This window comes from Arvicanthis niloticus, chromosome 3 (genome assembly GCF_011762505.2).
Source record: "Arvicanthis niloticus isolate mArvNil1 chromosome 3, mArvNil1.pat.X, whole genome shotgun sequence".
NCBI lineage: Eukaryota > Metazoa > Chordata > Mammalia > Rodentia > Muridae > Arvicanthis > Arvicanthis niloticus.
Window position 1 is genome coordinate 73,324,416 of NC_047660.1, and position 19,272 is coordinate 73,343,687.

Sequence of the window (19,272 nt, forward strand, 5' to 3'; positions counted from 1 at the left end):
TCTGTGGTATTGCATTACCAGCAACAGAAAACAGACCAGCATGCAGTCCAGCAGAACTTTGCACTGAGAGATAGGCTCGTCTGTGCAGTCTCATGTGGCTACTGAGTGCTTGAAAATCGGCCAAGGACTGAGCAATGTGATCTGAACTTTCTTCATTTAGTCACTTAAACAGCTTCAATGAGAGATATCATATCAAGAAATAAAAGCACATCTCAGCATATCCCACTATATCAAGCATACCTTACCTGCATCTTTTCCTAGGATGTGTGTGCCTTCCCTGGACTGTCAGGCTGACCAAAGCCTCAGGTCACAGTCCACAATAACCTACTTCATCTCTTGCCTGAAATCCTGTTTCCTGTTAATCTCAAACACAGGGTGAGATTTCTTGAGACCCCAAGGAATGTGGCAGAGCTGGAGGCATAGAGGGATCAGGATCCCAGTTGTTCACAGACCTCCAGAAGAGTCCTCCCCTGAGCAAGACACCAACCAACCCAGGTAATAGCCAGCTGGCTATACAATGGAGCTATGTGCCTTCTATGGCCAGTGTTGTTATGCCAAGTGACCAGTCTTAAACCTCGTGTGCATGCTCATGCGTATGCACGGGTGTGTCTTCCTTAATCACTTTCCCTTTATTTTTCAGATAGGGTCTCTCAACAAACCTAGAGCTCACTGGTGGCTAGCAGGGCCGGCTAATGGCCAACAAGCCCCCAGAACTCTCCTGCCTGCTTCCTCAGGCTTGGAATTACAGGCACAGGCGGCTGTGGCTGGCTTTTCACATGGGTGTGGAAATCTGAACTCAGATAAAACAATGGAACCACCTCCCCAGCACGGTCTCAAACCTCCAAACCTGTTTCTTCCAGGCTCTAAGTCTACTGCTGATGGCACTATTCCTTCCTCAGTGGGCCACACAGTTTTAGAAAGTTCTTGTCATTCTGAGCACTGGCTTCCCAGAGGCCACACTTCAGTAACTGAACTGAAAGCCCTCTCTCCCACCGTTCACTGACTGCTGAAGGGTACTGCTTTAGAGGACGTTCTGTTAAAATCAGCCTTGTGTTCCCCCACACTTTAAAAACAACCAGTGTGCAACGGGTGAATGTGCATTCTGTGGAAAAAAAAAAAAAACAAAACCCAAGTTCTTTGTTATAAACACAACACAACTGCATTACAGAAAATGTGCAGGCAGAAAGAGAAAAAGCCATCAATAATCCAGTCCCTGAAGCTTGGCCCTGCCTAGCTTCTGTTTTTAAATTGAATTTCTGTGACTCAGTGCTAAACTTACATCCACCCCCCTCCTTGTTTTTGTAAACCTGAAGTGTGGCTTGAACCTCAAACCTGCTTTTAAAAATCACTCAATGGAAACCACCGCCCCCCCCCCCCGCCCCCCCCCCGGCAAGTCAGGCTTCAGGGCTTCCATACCGTCTGGATAGGGCACGCCATGCCACGGGCTGAAGCATGCCAATTTGATGATCAACAAACACAGGTTACAACTGTCAGATCAGAACCATGGGGCAGAGTGTGTGAGAGTAGGAGGGCAGATGGGAAACTGGCTTCAGGAAGCTTAGTATCCCCTGAAAACTTAAGCTATGAACATAAAGGTCTGGGGGCAGTGCCTGCAAAACCAACAAATGCAAAGATGCATAAGGACCCCAAAGACCAAGCAGAGGAACGATGACTCAGAGCCTCACAAGACACCCCTGCCCCAAAGTGCCCTCCATGACGCTAAAGTTGTACCTCCTCCGCTGGGTGTGGGAAGGCAATGCCAGGCAAAATCCTAGGGAGCCATTGACACACCTTCACCAGCAACCTACGGACCTGCCTGGTAGACAAAGTGTCCCAGCCAAGAGAGTGGTGCACAGATGAGGGCGGAGCACTGTCAGCCACAGGGTGCTTGCTGGATGGGGAGAGTCTGCCTAGATAGACCATCTTCTGGATTGAAGGTGGGCACACTGATGTTTGCCAGGGGCAACCTGAGACAGCACCACATCTAGCCTTGGAGGCTGCTGGCAGGCAGAGAGTCGGAGGGGACTGGATTACCTTGGCTCCAGCTGTTCGTTCATTAATGGCTACCCTCCTTACAGGGTCCTGGGTTTCAAATGCAACAGGGCACAAAATCAAGAGCCCTGTGGAGAGGGTGGGAAAGAAAATGAACATGACAAAACTCCAGAGCAGTGTACTGAGAGATGGGGCTCAAAGGAAGGTAACCCCCAGACCCAGCATCAGGATATACCACTATGCAGGGGATAATATCCCAACCTACATTCATTTTCTTACTGGGAGGACCTATGGTGGCTGCAGTTTGCTACACTCCTGCCTGTTTCTGAGCACTGTATATTACAATATACTTTATAATTATAATACTGTATATTAGCCCCAACACCTGCTAAGCCTCAACTGACTTCAAAGGAAGGTACATGGCATCCAGTGTTCTCTTCATTCCCACAGCTCTTTAGACCAGTACTGAGCATACAACTGGCACTCCCTGTTTAATTGGCCTTGGTGAGTAAATCTTTGGCTCAGAGAGGTGCAATGGCCTGGCCTGGACACACAGCAAAGGAGGCTCCCTGAACATAGGCTAGTGAGTCCCACTCATTGGGCCTTTCCAATGAATACAGGGCTGAGTTCAGAGTCTAGGAGGGGGGCTGGGTGTGTGTGTGTGAAAAAGCTATTAATCAGGACAACCTCCCTCTTCCTGCTACCTACCTTGGGGGTGCTGACAAGACACTCCCACACCAGCCTGCCCCACTTAGCCTGCTCAGCACTTACCCCTTGGCAGGTCTGGTGGGGGCAGGGATGATGGAAGGGGAAGGGCATCCTTCCAAAGCCAACATTGGCAGGATGCATTCCACAGCCCAGGGGACATGAGTTTTGTTTGAACAGCAGTGATAGGGAGGAATGGGTCTGTCTTTCATTCTACTCCAGGGTCTGTGGACAGGTGCCTACTTCTATCCTGCTTGGGGGATGGAGCACAGGAGCAGCAAGAACTCTATAGTAGACACAAAGGACACCCTGGCCAGAATAAACACTCATAAAGCTCTCTTCTCCCACCCAGCCCTCAGCATACTACAAGCAACCTAGTTGTCCCTGGCAGGGCTGTGTCTGGGTGGCATGTGAACCATTGCAGGAAAGACTATAAAGATTCTCTCTGGAGCGATAACCTATGCTGGCAGCTCTTGCATAACTGAGGTTTTCCTGATTTGAAAGTTCTCATGCTTAAATTGGTAAACAAACCAATAACAAGCAAGGTACCTGGAATATCAGAATTCCAAAGAGCATTGCTCAGGGCAACTCCTGAAACTAGGAGCAACCAGGACGGTGGGGAAGACAAGGCTCAGAAGAGGTCTGGGTAGCTCAGTCAGAGTGCTTGCCTAGCATGCATGAAGCTCTGGGTTCCATGACCAGCATCCAATGAAAATGGTTATGGTGGTGCACATGCTTGCAATTTCAGCACTCTGGGGGTAAAGGTTCAAGGTCATCCTTAGTCATACAGCAAGTACAAAGTCAGCCTGTGCTACCTGAGACTCTGCTTAAAAAACAAAAACCAAAACCAAAGGGTGATTTGTGGCCTAGCAAGTTTCTAAAAAGAGCAGCTCTGCAGCCTTCTGGCTCCAGACTTGCCTAGGTACAAGCAGATACTTAGCTGGGTAATCCTGGCTACATTATTCAACTGTGTGCAAGAATTCTTACCTCATACCATTCATTGCTGCTATGTGCCTCTTTGTGCCCCTTGTCAAGTCACCTATAACAGTGGATCTCAAAGTCACCAGACATGGTGGCACATGCCTTTAATTCCAACACTCCAGAGGCAGAAGCAGAAGGATCAATGAGTTCCAGGCCAGTCAAATCTTCATGGTGAGTTCAAGGCCACCCAGGGCTACCATAGTGAGACCCTATCTCAAAAAGGAATCAAGACAACATAAACCTCAAAGGTCTTTGTCAAAGTGCGTGCTACAGGCATGTAGGGCTGTAGAATACCCCTCCTCCCATGGAAGGTTGACCTCAAGTCCTCTGTCTGCAAGGCCCAGTAGGATCAGCAGAAAGAATCCTAAGATCTCAAGATCAACAGATCACCTCCCCATTCCCACCCCACCAGGCCACTGTAAGGGAGGATTTGTTGCCAGAAGCCTTGGGTGGTGACCAGGAGAGCCACTGACAGGTGTGGTAACACCTTTGACTGACTGACCTGCCCTCTGAGGCCACTTTCCCCCAAAGCCTTCCCTTCCTTAATTGCTTGCCCCCCAGCTGTAATTGCTCTTCATTGCACTTCCCCACCCCTGGTAAGCACAGATGTCTTAGACAAAGTTGTGTAACTTTCTTTAAAGGGCTGGGCCTTGGCTCCAGGAGGCTGCTTAAATAAAGACTAAGCTCCTCCAGCCTTACATTTTTTAAAGCTTTGTTGCCAGGAGATGTGTTCTCAATGTAAACCACCTCTTGCAACCTCCAGGATGCACAGGAGACACTAGCCAACCAACAGCTCTCTGGATGTAGATTCTCAGGTAGCTGAGTCCAGTGCTGGAGAAAGTCCCTGGGGGAGTGAGGTGGAGGGTGGGAGGGGGTCTCAGTGAGAGCCCTTCTGCTCCAGGCTCCAGCTTGGCCGGGAAAAACACTCTTTCTGAGCCACTGAGAACTTCCACACCAGCAACATTTACCTTTTCTCCCACCAATGTTCATCAGCAGGGAAGCTAGCCCCCTCAGGGAGGGCCATGTTGGGCAGATTAGGATAAGAAATGAAACAGAAGCAGGCCAGGCAGTGGTGGCGCACGCCTTTAATCCCAGCACTTGGGAGGCAGAGGCAGGCAGATTTCTGAGTTCGAGGCCAGCCTGGTCTACACAGTGAGTTCCAGGACAGCCAGGGCTATACAGAGAAACCCTGTCTCAAAAAACCAAAAGAAAAGAAAAGAAAAGAAACGAAACAGAAGCAGGCTGGGCACTCCAAAATACAATCAATACCTTTATGACTTAAAAGCAATGTTATAAAGACGTGGAGAGCTACAGAGTTCTGATCCCAGAAACCAAGTCAAACTTCACAGGGTGACCTGAGGTGGCAGTGAAATGGGAGACAGAGACAGAATTCCTAGAAGCTCCCCGTCCAGCTGGCCTGCTGTACGAGGGAGTGAACAAGACTGGAGAAGATTAACCCCCATGCTGCACCATGGCACATGCACACTCATACACACCAACGTGCACAGACACACAAGGATATCAAACATACATGTGTATGCTTAGAAATGGGCTGAGAATTCTCTTTATGAAGAAAGAACCACAGCCAGACCTGCAAGCAGTTCTACTCCATTAACCTGAATTTGCCTCTCTACCAGAAACATCCAGCCTGCAGCCCACAGGTCACGTGCATCCCAGGAGAGCTACGTATTTGGCCCAATATATTCACATATCATGTCATGCAATGCCAACAGGTTAGACACCCCTGCAAGACAGTTCTGCCACCAGCTTAGTCACTCCCTTAGCTGACCCTGGTTTCCAATCCAACAAATGGGATGGCATGCATTTGTCTATGGGGGAGGAGAATGGAGAGAGTCCCTCCCTGTGTCAGGCCCATGGAGAAAGCAGAATAAAGGTGTCAAATGGACAGTTCTGTAGACCCTTGGAAAAGGCAGGTTGGAGGACGGTTAGAGTGGGTACAAAGCCAGCATCTGCAAGCTTTTTAGAAGACTAGGTGGGGTCACCTAGGTGCTATAGGAAACACCCTGCAAACATTTCTGTTTCCTCCCTGTGTGGTAGGTCAAGGGGTGGAAAGACCCAATGTGGCTGTGGTCTAAATCCGTCACACCACAGGCCCTATCAGCCAGAGAGGCGCCTCCTCTCCTGCAAACAGTCCTGGCCTCGGAGCTCCTCCTTGCAAGGTTCTGAAGATTAAACAAGGGCAGGGGCATGCACACATACAGGTGGCCCACCCCAGCCCATCCACAGAACATTTACCTTCCTCATTTCCCTAGAACACAGCCCAAAGGCATTCCTGAAGTTGCAGGAAGGATCATGACTAGGTACAACATCCTCAAAGAGATCTAGACACACATGTGTGACTGCTCATGCTTAGTGACTCTGCACACTCAGCACGTGCTTCTTATCTGATGCGAGAAGACCTGACTGTTTGTACGTTCGAGTTCCTTGAAAGAAGAAACCACAGCTTCTCGCTCCAACCCCAGGACCCGGCAGAGACCTGAAGACCAGGACTTGGCGACCACAACCTGGGCATCCAGCATCCCAGGAAGAGCTTGGGCAAACGTTGACAAAACAAAGCATGGCAGGGTGGAGCTGGGGGTGAGCAAGTTTGAAAGGGCAAAGTGGGGTAGGGTGGGGTTAGCAATTGTCCTAGGGTTTATACTCCTGTGATAAAATACCACAACCAAAAGCAATTTGGGAAGGACAGGTTATCTGGCTTATACTTATATATCACTGTCCATCATTGAAGGTAGGCCAGGAACCTGGAGGCAAGAACTGATGCAGAGGCCATGGAGGAATGCCACTAGCTTGCTCACCTAGCTTTCTAGCACACAGGACCAGCCCAGGAGTGACATCACGCGCAGTGAGCTGGGCCCTCCCACATCAACCATCAATCAAGACAGTGCACCAAAGGCCTGGCCCTCAGGTCATCTAGTGGAGGCATTTTTTTTTTCCAGTTGATGTTCCCTTTTCTCAAGTGACTCTAGCTTATGTCAAGTTAACATAAAACTACCCAGCACAGGAATAAACTCTTTTTATTGCATTTAAAATCTTTTATTGTGTATGGGTGTGCTTGAGTCATGGCACAAATGTAGAGGTCAGAGGACAACTTACAGGAGTCAGTTCTCTCCCAGGCTTTACCAGGCTTGAGAGTAAGCACCTTCACCTGCTGGGCCATCTCACAATCATAAACATTGATCACTTCTTTCAAAGCCTGTGAGAGACCTGGCTAAAGTCACTTTGATCTTTCCAAGGCCTGGCCTCTTCCTCATTAGACTTTCATGAGAAGGTGCATGCCAATGAGAGCCTGGGCATGACAGAACATGAAGTCAGTGTTCACCTTCCCACTGGACATCTTGAGAACTGGGGTTTATCACACAGGTCTAGGAACAGGAAGATGCACAATGTTGGGCCCTTATGGTCTAACTTAATGGCACTCCAATCCCTCTTCATAGATGGATGAATATGAGTCACACAGAACAAACTAGTGTATAGAATAAAACTGGGACTATAGTTATGATCAGGTTTTGTCTTCACAATGGCTCAAACAAGGGTTTCCTTTCCCCATCCCCAAGTATAGGTCAATTCAGACAAGTAGAGGAGCCCTGAGGTATGCAGGCCCCCAGAAGAGGCTGGTAAGATTCCTGGTGGCCTACAGGACCAGTCTCCAAGCTACAGGATAGAGTCAGGCTGGTCCTTCCATCAACTATCCTGCATAAGTTCTCACAGACTTGGTTAAACAGCTGCAGTCAGATGACAGTAGGGCATGGGGGAGTGGGTGACAACAGTCAGAAGTACACAGTCCTGCCTAAATATTCCAGCAGGAAGCCTAAATATTTAGATGGGTAGGAGAAAAAAGAATGCATATTGCAAAGCTAACCAAAGAGCCCTGGCCACCAAGAGAGCCAAAAGCGCTGGTACTGTCTTCCCTCTAGGGAAGGCCTAATGTGGCCACCAACCCTGCACAGCCACCACCTAAGGAAGATGGTCCTGAGGCTACCTGGACCCAGGCTTCTCCGGGAGGGAAGATTTAAGCAAGGCTTGAGACTGGAAAGGAGAAGACATATTTTTCAAGCATTGATTATAACCATCAGGGAGTGAACTGAGTTGGTTTGGAAGGAATAGAAAATGGTGGGCGGCACGAAGAAGGACTTGCTGGGTTTCATCATCCTCCTTGCCACCAATTAAGAACACAGTGCATGGTGAGGCCTATGAATGAGTCGGGGACAAGATGCCCAGAGGAAGGGGATACAGAGAGCAGCTGATATTAGGTCCTGTGCTGTATGTGGCAAGCACTGATACAGTGGAGTGCCGCTGTTGCATCCCATGGAGGAAACAACTTGATCAAGGTCACACCCATCACCACCTGAATGCTTAGTCCTACCCACCAACAGGTTCTGAGACACCAGGCTTATGTGGAATATTTCCATTTCTCAGCCTCCCCTCTTGCTTCTTCAACCATCAACACAGCAGAACGCACAGCAAAGTGGTTCCAAGCATGAGGACTGGGTGCCAGTTTTCATCAGTCTCCTAATCGCAAGGCCTCAAACATGCTGCAACCTCTGTGGTTGTACTGGTTACTTTTCTTGTTGCTGTAATTAAATACCTGATGACAACTTTAGGAAAAAGGGTTTATTCTGGCTCTTGTAGGTCAAGAGCATAATATAGCACATCATGGCATAGAAGACACGGGCACTCTGATCTTCCAGACTCTACCAAGACAGCCCACTAAGCTCCTGCTTACAGCAAGAATCCTGAGGCTTCTCTATTCTGTAGCTCCAAACTCTTGTACATTCCTCATGCATACTGGTTCCAAAGACCTACAGGTCATGTGGCCAGGTTTATTACAGAAAAGCACCCCCTCCTCCAATTCCTGTACCATTTCACCTTTCTGGCTGCTGTTACAAAATACCTAACAAAAACTTAAGAAAGGGAGGGTCTTCATGGCTGGAGAGGTGTCTCAGTGAGAGCACTTGCTGCTTTTGCAGAGACTCCAGGTTCAATTCCAATAACTGACATGGTGGCTCACAGCTCTCCCTAAGTAAGTGCAGCTCTAGATCTGAAGCCGTCTTCTGACTTCCGTGGGCAGGGCACCAGACACGCACATGGTGCACATGCATACATTCAGGCAAACCATTCATACATGTAAAAATGTGTATAGGTATAAAAGATAGAAATAATTTTAAAGGGGTCTATTTGAGCTCGCTCTGAGGGTACACAGCAGGGGAGTCATGACAGCAGAAGCGTGCTGTTCATATTGTGTCCTTTGTCAGAAATGGATGCTGGGGTTCAGCTCACTTTTGCCTTTTTCTTCAGTCTGGACCCTAATGTGATGACCCTATATCCAGGGGTGTCTTCCCAGATCAGCTGAACCTTTCTGGAAACACCTCTTAGATACACCCAGAGGTGTGTTTCCATGGCAATTTCAAAGCCAGCCAACTTGATTAACAGTGGAGACCACAGTGGTCTATTCTATTCTGCCACTGCTTTCTGTGAGGTGATGATGACTCCTGCTGCGGAGAGACTCAGCGAGACACTACGTGCCAGTGGTTCTCCCAGCTCATGGCCAAGGAAAATCTCAGTAACAGTCTCCTCCTTGCCCATGCCTGTATGCTCCAGTCACTAGCTCTACTAACTACTCATGAGCAAGTCAAAGGCTTAGTTGACCTAAGGGTGAGCCTCAGCCCTTTACTTTGCTGTGTGGATTCAGGCAAGGAGACCAGAAGTAAGTCCTAGCCCATAGTTCTAGAGATACAGAAAATGTATCTCCCATGTCTAGCATAGCAAACAGGAGGCTACAGAATGCTCACAGGCCTGCTAGCCACACTCACTCACCACCCTTTCTTCCTTAAATCGGAGAAGAGAAACCCATGTGTCCATGTTGCGTGACTGGATATTCTAGGTACACTCAACTCACTAACACCAACCTCCTGGTGGCTCCGTGTTCTTCCTCCTGCAGACCAGGGTTCCCCTGAGGGTAGAGGCTGGGTCTTATTAAGAGCCTGAGTCCCCCAGAGAAAGGGTTTTGTTTTTGTTTTTGTTTTTGTTGTTGTTGTCGTTTTTTAAACAGACTTCTGAAAATGGCAACTGAAACCTCCAAGGTCTTGCAACCGTGTCCTCCCCTCCAGTGTCCTCCCCTCCAGCCTCCGCCATCTGCCGCTCATCATTCAGCACGTCAGCCTGCATTTCCCTCACTCTACCACCCCAGAGCAATTTCCTCTCCCCAGCAAGATGAGCTCAAGGGCTCAAGACCCTCCAGTTTTTTTTGTTTTTTTTTGTTTTTTTTTGTTTTTTTTTTTTTTAGGCTTCCGGCACAGAAAAGCTGGCCAGCAAAAGAAGGCCCCCCTCTTTGCCCCATTAGGGTTTCTGGTTACTTGGAGATTGGGGTTAAGCCTCACAAACGGCTTCAAGGTATTCCATCCTTTTCCACAAAAGGACATGAAGGACAACTGGGAAAGGTAGCCTGGAGTGGAGTGTCTGTGTAGAAGATCCCAGACCAGGACCTGCACAGAGAAAGAGGCACCTTAACCGAGAGCTGGGGTGAAGAAGGAGCTGAAGACTCTGCGCTTTCTGGGAAAAGCCACACTCCAGTTCACCAGAAGCTTAAAGGAAGGGGGAGGCGTCCTTATCAGAACACTCACGAAGTGAGTGGCTCAGCCTACGGAAATTTAATTTCAGTCAGAATATTCCACTGTTTGCAAGTTGTAAATGACTGTGAAGGAGGGAACTTTCTGTAATGTTATCCACTTCCCCTCCTTGAAAATGGCAAACATTTGATGGAGTTCAAATTCCTTGGCTACACTCACAAGGCTCTGTCATCTAGCCCTTACCTCCCTGGCCTGTGGCTGCACCTCAAGCACCATCATGCTAAATTATACCTCTCTGGGGGCTTTGGAAGGGGAAGATCCACTCTATGCTTCCCCACCCCGTTTCATGTAGTTCTTTAAAACATTCCATAGAGGGGCTGGAAAGTTGGCTCGACAGTTGAATGTACTGGCTGCTCTTCCAGGACTGGGGTTTAAGTCCCAGCAGCCACATAGCACCCCACAACCACCTGTAACTCCAGTTATGGGATCCAAGGCCCTCTGCTGCCTTCCTTATTCACTATGCACACATGATACACAGATATACATGCAGTTAAAATGCCCATACACATAAGTGACAATAAAATCCAATATTCAGTTGACAGTTGGGATGTGGCTCGGCACGAGCGCATTTGCTTAGCATATGCCAGGCCTGGGGTTCCGTTCTCATCACGGCAAAAATAGAATGCAAACAAATTGGGTTGATATAGACCCAGAATCACCATTATATGGCAGGACTATTTTTAACTGTTGAAAGAACCTCCATACTGTTTTCCAATGGCTGTGCCATGTTACACATCAAAAGGCAAACACTGCATGACTTAATCTACCCAACACATTTGAGGGCAGCAAACTGATAAAAAAAAAAAAAAAGCATAATGGTGGTTACTAGTGGCTGGGTGGAAAAGGTGGGCAGAGGTGCTGATTAGCGGGAAGTTTCAGTTCTACAAAAAGAAAGGGTTATCAACACAGATCTGAGTCACAACAGTGTGAACCTGGTTATCACTGAATGATGCACAAAGCTGCAGAAGATAGTACATTTGACTTTTTAAGATTTACTTTTCTTTTTTTTTTAAAATTACGTGTGCATGTGCATGTGCCTGTTTAGGTAGGTAGGTACACATCACATGAGTGCGGGTATCCTTGGAGGCTAGTAGAAAAAAGTTTAAGTGCCATGAAGCCAGTGCTGGGAGCTGAACCTGGGTCCTCTACAAAAGCAAGACTTGCTCTTAACCACTGAACCATCTCTCCAGACCCCATGCTTGTTTTTTATAATTAAGAAAGAAAGAAAGAAAGAAAGAAAGAAAGAAAGAAAGAAAGAAAGAAAGAAAGAAAGATGGGCTGGAGAGATTGCTCAGTGGTTAAGAGCACTGACTGCTCTTCTAGAGGTCCTGAGTTCAATTCCCAGCAACCACATAGTGGCTTATAACCATCTGTAATGGGGTCGGATGCCCTCTTCTGGTCTGAAGAGAGCAATGGTGTGCTTATATATGTAAACTAAATCATTTCTAAGAGAGAGAGAGAGAGAGAGAGAGAGAGAGAGAGAGAGAGAGAGAGAAGCTTTGTTCACAGAGTCCTACAAGTTCCAGGAGAGCCAGAGCTACATAAACTCAGGGCTGAGAAAGCAGCTCACTGGTACAGTTTATGTGTCTAGCATATATGAGGCCTTGTGCACTAAGCTAGCCCTAACATTAAATGCTCTAGAAGGGTCTTCTTGAGCCAGCAAAATGGCTCAGTAGTAAAGACTGGCTCAATGGTAAAGACACTTGATGCCAAGCCTGACAACCTGAGTTTGAGCCCCGAGACTCACATGGTAGAAGAACAGAGTCAACTTGTATCCTCTGACCTCAACCATGTGGCCATAGTATGTGTGCTTTTGGGACCATACACACACACACAAAATAATGTACAAGGTTTTTTGTTGTTGTTTTTGTTTTTGAGACAGAGTTTCTTTGTGTAGCCTTGGCTACACAAGCCCTGGAACTCACTCTGTAGACCAGGCAGGTCTCAAACTCAGAAATCCGCCTGCCTCTGCTTCCTGAGTGTGGGGATTAAAGGCGTGCACCACCACCCTTACAAGTCTTTTTGATTCGTTACGTTAACTGTTTAGAAGTTCACTCTGTCTGTGCATGGAACACTCCATCCATTCCTGAATAGGATGGCCATCCTTTCTCGAAAAATCCAAAACATTCCAAAAGTCAAACCTTTCTGAGTAAGTCCTAAAGGGTGGTCCCAAGTGGGAAACTCTATACTTGACCTCACATGTTGAACCACAACACAGGTGCACTACAGTTCATAAAATCACTCTCAGGGTGTGTGTGTGTGTGTGTGTGTGTGTGTGTGTGTGTGTGTTACATGGTGTGACTCGGGCCCTGTCCTTATGCTGGTCATGTGGCTGCAGACACTCCAAATGTGTGAAAACCCAAATCACTTCAGACCCCATGAAGGGCTGAGCAGGGGCAGAGTGGAATGGTCACAGGCAAGTCATAGGGACTCAGCAAACAATGGAAGACATGGTTGTCCCATGCTTCCTGATGGTTATCCACCTCACTTCTCTCTGGAGCATCCCTGCTTCACTCCAGTTCTGGCCTATCATCTTACATCACCCCAATATAAAGACTCTCCTAAGGGTTCTTTCTCAGAAGCCTAGATCTTCTGCTCCCCAAACTTTGCATTTCCCTTCCTTCCTGAACACTCCCTCCCCCTAAACACAAACTCACAGAATACAGAGGCTGAGACCAGTTTGACAGCAAACTGCCAAATTCAAGATGAAAGCCTTTGGCCCTAGGTCAGGGTCAGCCAAGCATGATGTCCAAAATCAAGGAATGAGTTTCTTTTAAACACCAGTCTATAAAGAGGGCAAAACCCCAGGAAAACACAATCACCACCTCCTGCAAGCCACCTTCTGGAAACATTCAACCTTCCTTTCTTTTTTTTTTTTTTTGGGGGGGGGTGGTTTTTTTCGAGACAGGGTTTCTCTGTGTAGCCCTGGCTGTCCTGGAAGACTCACTCTGTAGACCAGGCTGGCCTTGAACTCAGAAATCCGCCTGCCTCTGCCTCCCAAGTGCTGGGATTAAAGGCATGCGCCACCACCGACCAGCAACTTTCAACCTTTCAGTGCATGCAAATTTCTCCCCTGGGATGGTTCTCCAAGACTGTGTCATCTAACCATGCTAATGGCTCCATTACAACTCCCAAGAGAACTTAATAAAAATTCACTTTAACTGGTAAAACTCTTAACTGGTACAAGTTACCTAAGGCAGACTCTTTGAGGTACTGTTGGTGCTTTCAGGGATTTTCTTGTTTGCTTGTTTTTTTTCAGCCTTCAACTTAAGTGTAACTTAAGAAAAGCAGAGAAACGGTTGTCCTTTCTAATGGCTCTGCCGAGTGGTGGGCGGTGGCACATGCCTTTAGTCCCAGCACTTAGGAGACAGAGGCAAGTGGATCTCCCACTTCAGGCCAGCCTGGTCTACAGAGTGAGTTTCAGCACAGCCAGAGCTACACAGGGAAACCTGTTTCAAAGAACAAGCAAGCAGCAAAAGAAGGAAGGAAGAAAGGGAGGGAGGGAGAGAGGGAGGGAGGGAAGGAGGGAGGGAGGGAGGGAAAGAGAAAGGGAGGGAATTGTCTTTTTACTTCTTCCTCTCAAAAAACAAATTTACCCACCTTCCAACTCCGCAGTTCTAGACTGTGAGAATTCACGATGGGCTAAGGCTTAAAAGACTTATTGACTCTTCTACCAAAGGTGGGTGAGGAGACCAGTAAGCCTTACAGTGCCCACTGAGGTTTGAAACAAACTGGGCTCAGGGAAGTTTCTCTCTAAACCTTTCAATATTCCTTGTTTTAAGCATTTTGGTCTGCAGTTATTAAATAGTCCACCGTTTTATTTTTCAAAAATTTGGGAGAGGATTAGTGTTAGAACAGGTGTCAGAATTTCAAAACTGGGGTGGATTTAAGGGTTTAACCATGAAAGGGGGGGATACCTGAACACCCCTAGAATGTGGGAAGAAGCTTGGAGGGAGGGCACTAGCTCAGTGGGGAGCACTTGCTAACTCACAGGAGGCCTCCATTCCATTGCCAGAACAAACAAAAAACAAAAAGCAAATTTTAGAGTGTGGGTGGGAAGGCAGTCGTCAGGACCCAAGGGGTTTTCAGAATGGGTCAGCCATATCAACCGTCCAGAGCTCACTCTGGGGTACCAGAGCAGAAAACAAGACCTGCTACTCTATCCCAGTCCCATTAAACTGTGGGACATGGGATCCTAGCAAGAAGCCTGTTGACCCTTCCTAGGCTAAGAGAGGTGGACACCCCACAAAGTTAGGGCTCTCTCTCTCTCCCCCAGTCCAATCTCCACTCTGACTTGAACTTCTGAGAGCCCTTCCTAGCTAGACTTGGTCCCATATTAAGACACCTCTGTATGAACTTATAGCACCGTTTAACCTTCTCCTTAAAAGACTTAGATGAGTTGTCAGCCTGTCAATTCAACTCAGTCCTCAGCTTTGGGGGAGGGAGAAGAAAGAGGGACTTCCAAAAACAGCCGTGCAGGACTAAAGGGTGCACTGAAGCACAGCTTCAGTGATGGAGACAATGCCGGGTCAGCTGGGCAGCCACACTGGAGAAGACTATGTGCCTGTTCCAGGGGAAACAAAAAATAGAATTTCCCAGCAGTCCAAAGTCAAGCTGAACCAATTAACTCAGCTCACTTAGAGACAGCAATTCTCCTGAGGTGGGCTGGCAAAGGTGGATACTGCTTGGGGGACACCCCCAAAGCTGAAGCTGTCTGTTGTTCTTGTGGCCACTTTAACTTCCCTGGGTGTCAGTTGCCTTATCTTAATGCATGAGGTCACCATAAAGCACCTGAAACAAGCAGGTAAAGTACTTGGCAGGATGCCGTCCTCAGAGAGCACTCCATAAAACTCAATAAATGCTAGCGGCAAGAGCCTGCCTGCTGCTTCTATTCATGCCCTCTTTCCTGGAACCTTACCAAACTGCTCATTTTGCAGATGAGGACATTGAGGCTAAGGTAAGTTAACTGGTTTGATGAGGAAATGCCCCAGCCAGGGAGCAATAACAGCTTATGCCTCCCCACAGAATGAGGGTAATTTTAACCACAATGCCCAATACAGTAGATGCACTATAAATGCTAATCTCGCTTGCAGTGTTTTTAAAGGGGGGGGGGTGGGGCAGGGAGGGAGGAATACTTAAACAGTTAGGATAACTAGCCACCAAAAATCTGGTGATGCCAAACACCGAAGAAGCATCAGTAATCTCAGCATCCAGGGTGCTTATGAGTTCAAAGGCAGCCTGCACTACGTACCAAGACCCTGTCTCAATCACTAAAATCAGCTGAGTATATGCATCTTTAATCCCAGAACTTGGGATTAATTTCAGAAGCCTATGGATCTCTGAGTTCAAAGCTAGCCTGATCTACAACACGTAACCGATTCCTGGACAAACAGAGCTACATAGTAAGACCCTGATTCCAGAAATAAATAAACAAATAAACAGATTCATTAAAAACAACTGAGATAAGAGCTAAAGATGTGTCTCAGTGGGTAGAGTGTTTGCCTAGCATACACAAATGCTCTGGGTTCTATGCCCAGCACTGCATTCAGTGGTGAAGGTTGAAGGATCAGGAATTCAAGGTCATCAGCTACATAGTGAGTTCCAGCCCAGCCTGAGCTACTTGAGATTCCACCTTAAAAAAACAACTATTACAATAATAAGGAGCAGTTTATTATTTCAGTGGGAGTTCAGATAGTTTTGAAGGCAGGGAGAACAGCCGTGGGGTCCCTCGTTGATGGATGCAGAGCATTTGAAAGGCAGCCTGAGTGTGGCAGGGAGGAAAGGGCTAGACTAAGTCCCTTTTTTCTGTTATTCGGCCCAGGGTTTGCAGCAGTAAACCCAACCCCCACCCAAGCATAGCTACCATCCCGCTCCCACCCCAGGAATTTTCAACTAAGGGGCTTTGTAATGACCAGGGCTAAAACCCAGAACCTCAGGTGGAAAATACCCAGGCAGCTAAATGAGAAGGAAGATTTTGGAGCTTTCATTTTTTCCTTAAACCAATTTCCTGAGGCCTGAGGCAGTGCCCCAAGTCACAGATCAGAAAGCCGAGAGAGGCAGATTTTTGCAGATTAAGCTGAGGCTGGCAAATGCTTTCATTGGTCCATTTTCATTTCTTGGGTTTTTCCTTTGAAAAGAGGGAATTTGCCCAGTTGACAAGGTTGTTCTTTTTTTTATTGGGGAGGGTGTGCGTGACAGACTGTCCTTGTTCATTCAAGCAAGCATCTGGAATCTTCTCCAAATCACATTGACCTGGTGTTGCTCAAATTCTTTTTTCTAAAAGTTACCTGTCCACTTTGGGGGTGGAGGTACTGCTGACAGACAAGACCTTAAAATAAAGGGCATTCTGTTAACAGCATTTTGTTCTTTCAAACACCCTACGGAAACCGCCTGGCCTGTAAAGCTACCACCCCACCAGATGCACCCGGCTGTGTAACCCCTGAACACCGCCCCCCTTCCCCTTCTCCTTGTGTTTTGAAGTTTATTTTCCCACATTTAGCCTTGAATTCTTTCCTTCCTTCCCCTGCCTTGGTGGAGGAGCAGCGGGGAGGGGAGACTTCGAGGGCAGCTGGAGCCTTATCATCCTCTTTGGCCCCTCCCCTAAACAAAGCCCCCAGGGTGTACCAAGAGACATAGTCAGGGCAACCACAAACTGACCACCTTCTTCCTCCTCAGCACATCCAGATGCAGCAGACAAGCAGCAGCGGGTATGTGGATCTTTCCATAGCCCCCTGGAAGAACAGCTAGACCAACCACGAGTCTTTGAAACTCCTCCAGTATCACTGTCATGTAAGCCCCCCCCCCCCACGCCCCAACCACTAAACATGGGGGACAGATCTACTCAAATGCAACAACACACCTCGTGGTGTAAACCTGTCCCACAGGCCTCCTGGGGACAATTCTCTGCAGAGCCCATGATCCCTCAGGCACCTAAAATGTCTCTGTGAGTGTCCATCTGAGATTAGGAGGTAGTATCAGTAAGATGTGTTTCGGTTTTCTCTGTTTTCAATGTTACAGTAGTCCAGGGCAGGACAAGGATGAAGATGGGTTTGTTCCCATTTGACAAAACAGGTAACTGAGGCTGGAAAGTGAGAGCCACGAGACAGGAAGAAAGAAGTGGGGGCTGGTGTCCATTAAATGTACCTGGCAGATATATAATGATTTGGACAATACACCCCTGCTCCAATTTAATCCTACCGCTATTGATAGAAGGACAGGAACACAGGGATGGATAGATGGTTGGGGCTGAGCCCTCAAGAAACAGAGAGGAACCTCTAACCTCAAGTTGGCTCAAGGTTCCAGTTGGTATGGTCAGCCAAGTTTACCATGGTGAGGTCAATGGTCTACTGGGTGTGTGCATTCTCAGATAAGAGACTCCACACGCCAACATCAGGAAAACTTCCCCTCACCCACGCTATCCTCGCTCCCTAAAAGGGCACTACCTGGATTTGGGTGTTCGTTTGTGCAACCTGCTACTTTGGCAAAGCCTAATTCCCAGTCCTTGAGGGATGTCTCAGCTTAGTAAAACTTTACAGAAGCCAGGGAGCGTCCCTAGCATTCCGGCCACAGACCTTCCTCCGGGGAACTTAAAACACGCCCGAGCCCCCTGCCCCACTCAATGTGCAGCGACTGGCGGGTGTGTTTTTGCTCAGAGCAGGTCTGGGGGCCCTCTGCTGTATTCAAGTTAAGAAAGGTCGAGCGGGTGCGGCAACGGCCCTGGAGCGGGAGGTGGAGACGCTAGGGGTGGCACCCGGCTCTGCTCCCGGACTCCGGGAGCGTCTCCAAGGAAAGATAAACTCCTTTATCCGCCCCACAGCCTCCCTCCAAAGAGGGAGGCACCCGCACACCCACACTGAGCCACCGCGAGGCCCAGTTCATCCTGGAGTCAACCCCAAATTCTCTCGGAGCTTACTAGGTTCTGACCAAGTCTGCGCGCGTGGGGGAATCTCCCTGTCCCTAGACGAAAGACACAAGTCTTTGCGACCTGACACCTGATGGGACGTTTTCTCCCGCCACTCCGGGACCTCTGGTTGGAACTGATGGGGGGAGGGGTTGTCTAAAATTGAAGGAGGGAGTCTACCCTTCAACACCGCTATAGCCTCAACAGCTTCAGATGCATGTGGGAGATTCAGGCGACCTACGGCTCACCTGTAAGATCTTGTCCAAGCCCTCCTGACTCAGGCACGGAAACTCCTTGAGTAGATGCAGTTTCTGTGTGTAGTAGTTTTTCTTGGCCTCCTTCCAGTGTGGCTCCTCCAGCACTTCGAAGATCGCCGCCCCGATGGCCAGGTAGAATATGATGGCCGAGGTGAGTAAGGGACCCCGGTCCACCATGGCTCTGGAATGGCCACCTCCTAGAGAAAGAGTCCCCTAATTCCAGCAGCTCCCGGTTCACCCGTCCTGCAGCCCTGGACACAGCTGTTTGAATTTGGAGCTCCGCATGCGCAGTGCCCGGTACCCCCCGCGCGCCGCTCCCGGGACAGTTGCTTGGCCAAGTTGGCTCCCTGAGCGCGGGGAACTGCGTGGATCACGTTCACACAGGCCAGAGTGAGCAGACACCAAAAGGGGTTTGGAGTCCACCCCAATCTCTGGATCCTGAAGGGTAGGGTGAAACTCAGGACCCACACCGGGAGACACGTGTGCCGCCTCTGTGCGCGCGACAGTACGCCCAGCGCGCCTCCGCACGGCTCTTTAAGCAGCGCTCAGCCCGCCCGCGCCAGACCCTGAAAGGGGTGGGGTTTAGCTCGGAACCCGCCCCTGGCCCCGCCCATCTCGCCTGAAGTCATTACACCCAGCACCCGGTTCTCCACACTCCAGGCCAAGGCTGCTGCGTGGCCACCAGACTTCCACGACCCGCACTGTCGCGGGATTCGCGGTCTGCGGGACTCCAGTTGCGTATTAGAAATTGATATAATTAGCTAAAAACGGCCGTGCACCTTACTGCTGA

General features: G+C 48.6%; 1 protein-coding gene across 1 annotated transcript in view; it reads right to left on the reverse strand.

The window, feature by feature from the left end:
* The window catches only part of Kcnk5 (potassium two pore domain channel subfamily K member 5), a 43,425-nt gene extending 24,430 nt beyond the window's left edge, over positions 1-18,995 (reverse strand). The window contains exon 1 of the mRNA XM_034497057.2: positions 18,474-18,995. Coding sequence (XP_034352948.1) covers positions 18,474-18,659 — 186 coding nt within the window. The 5' untranslated portion in view covers positions 18,660-18,995. The remainder of the gene's footprint in view (positions 1-18,473) is intronic.
* Between the last annotated feature and the right edge of the window lie 277 nt (positions 18,996-19,272).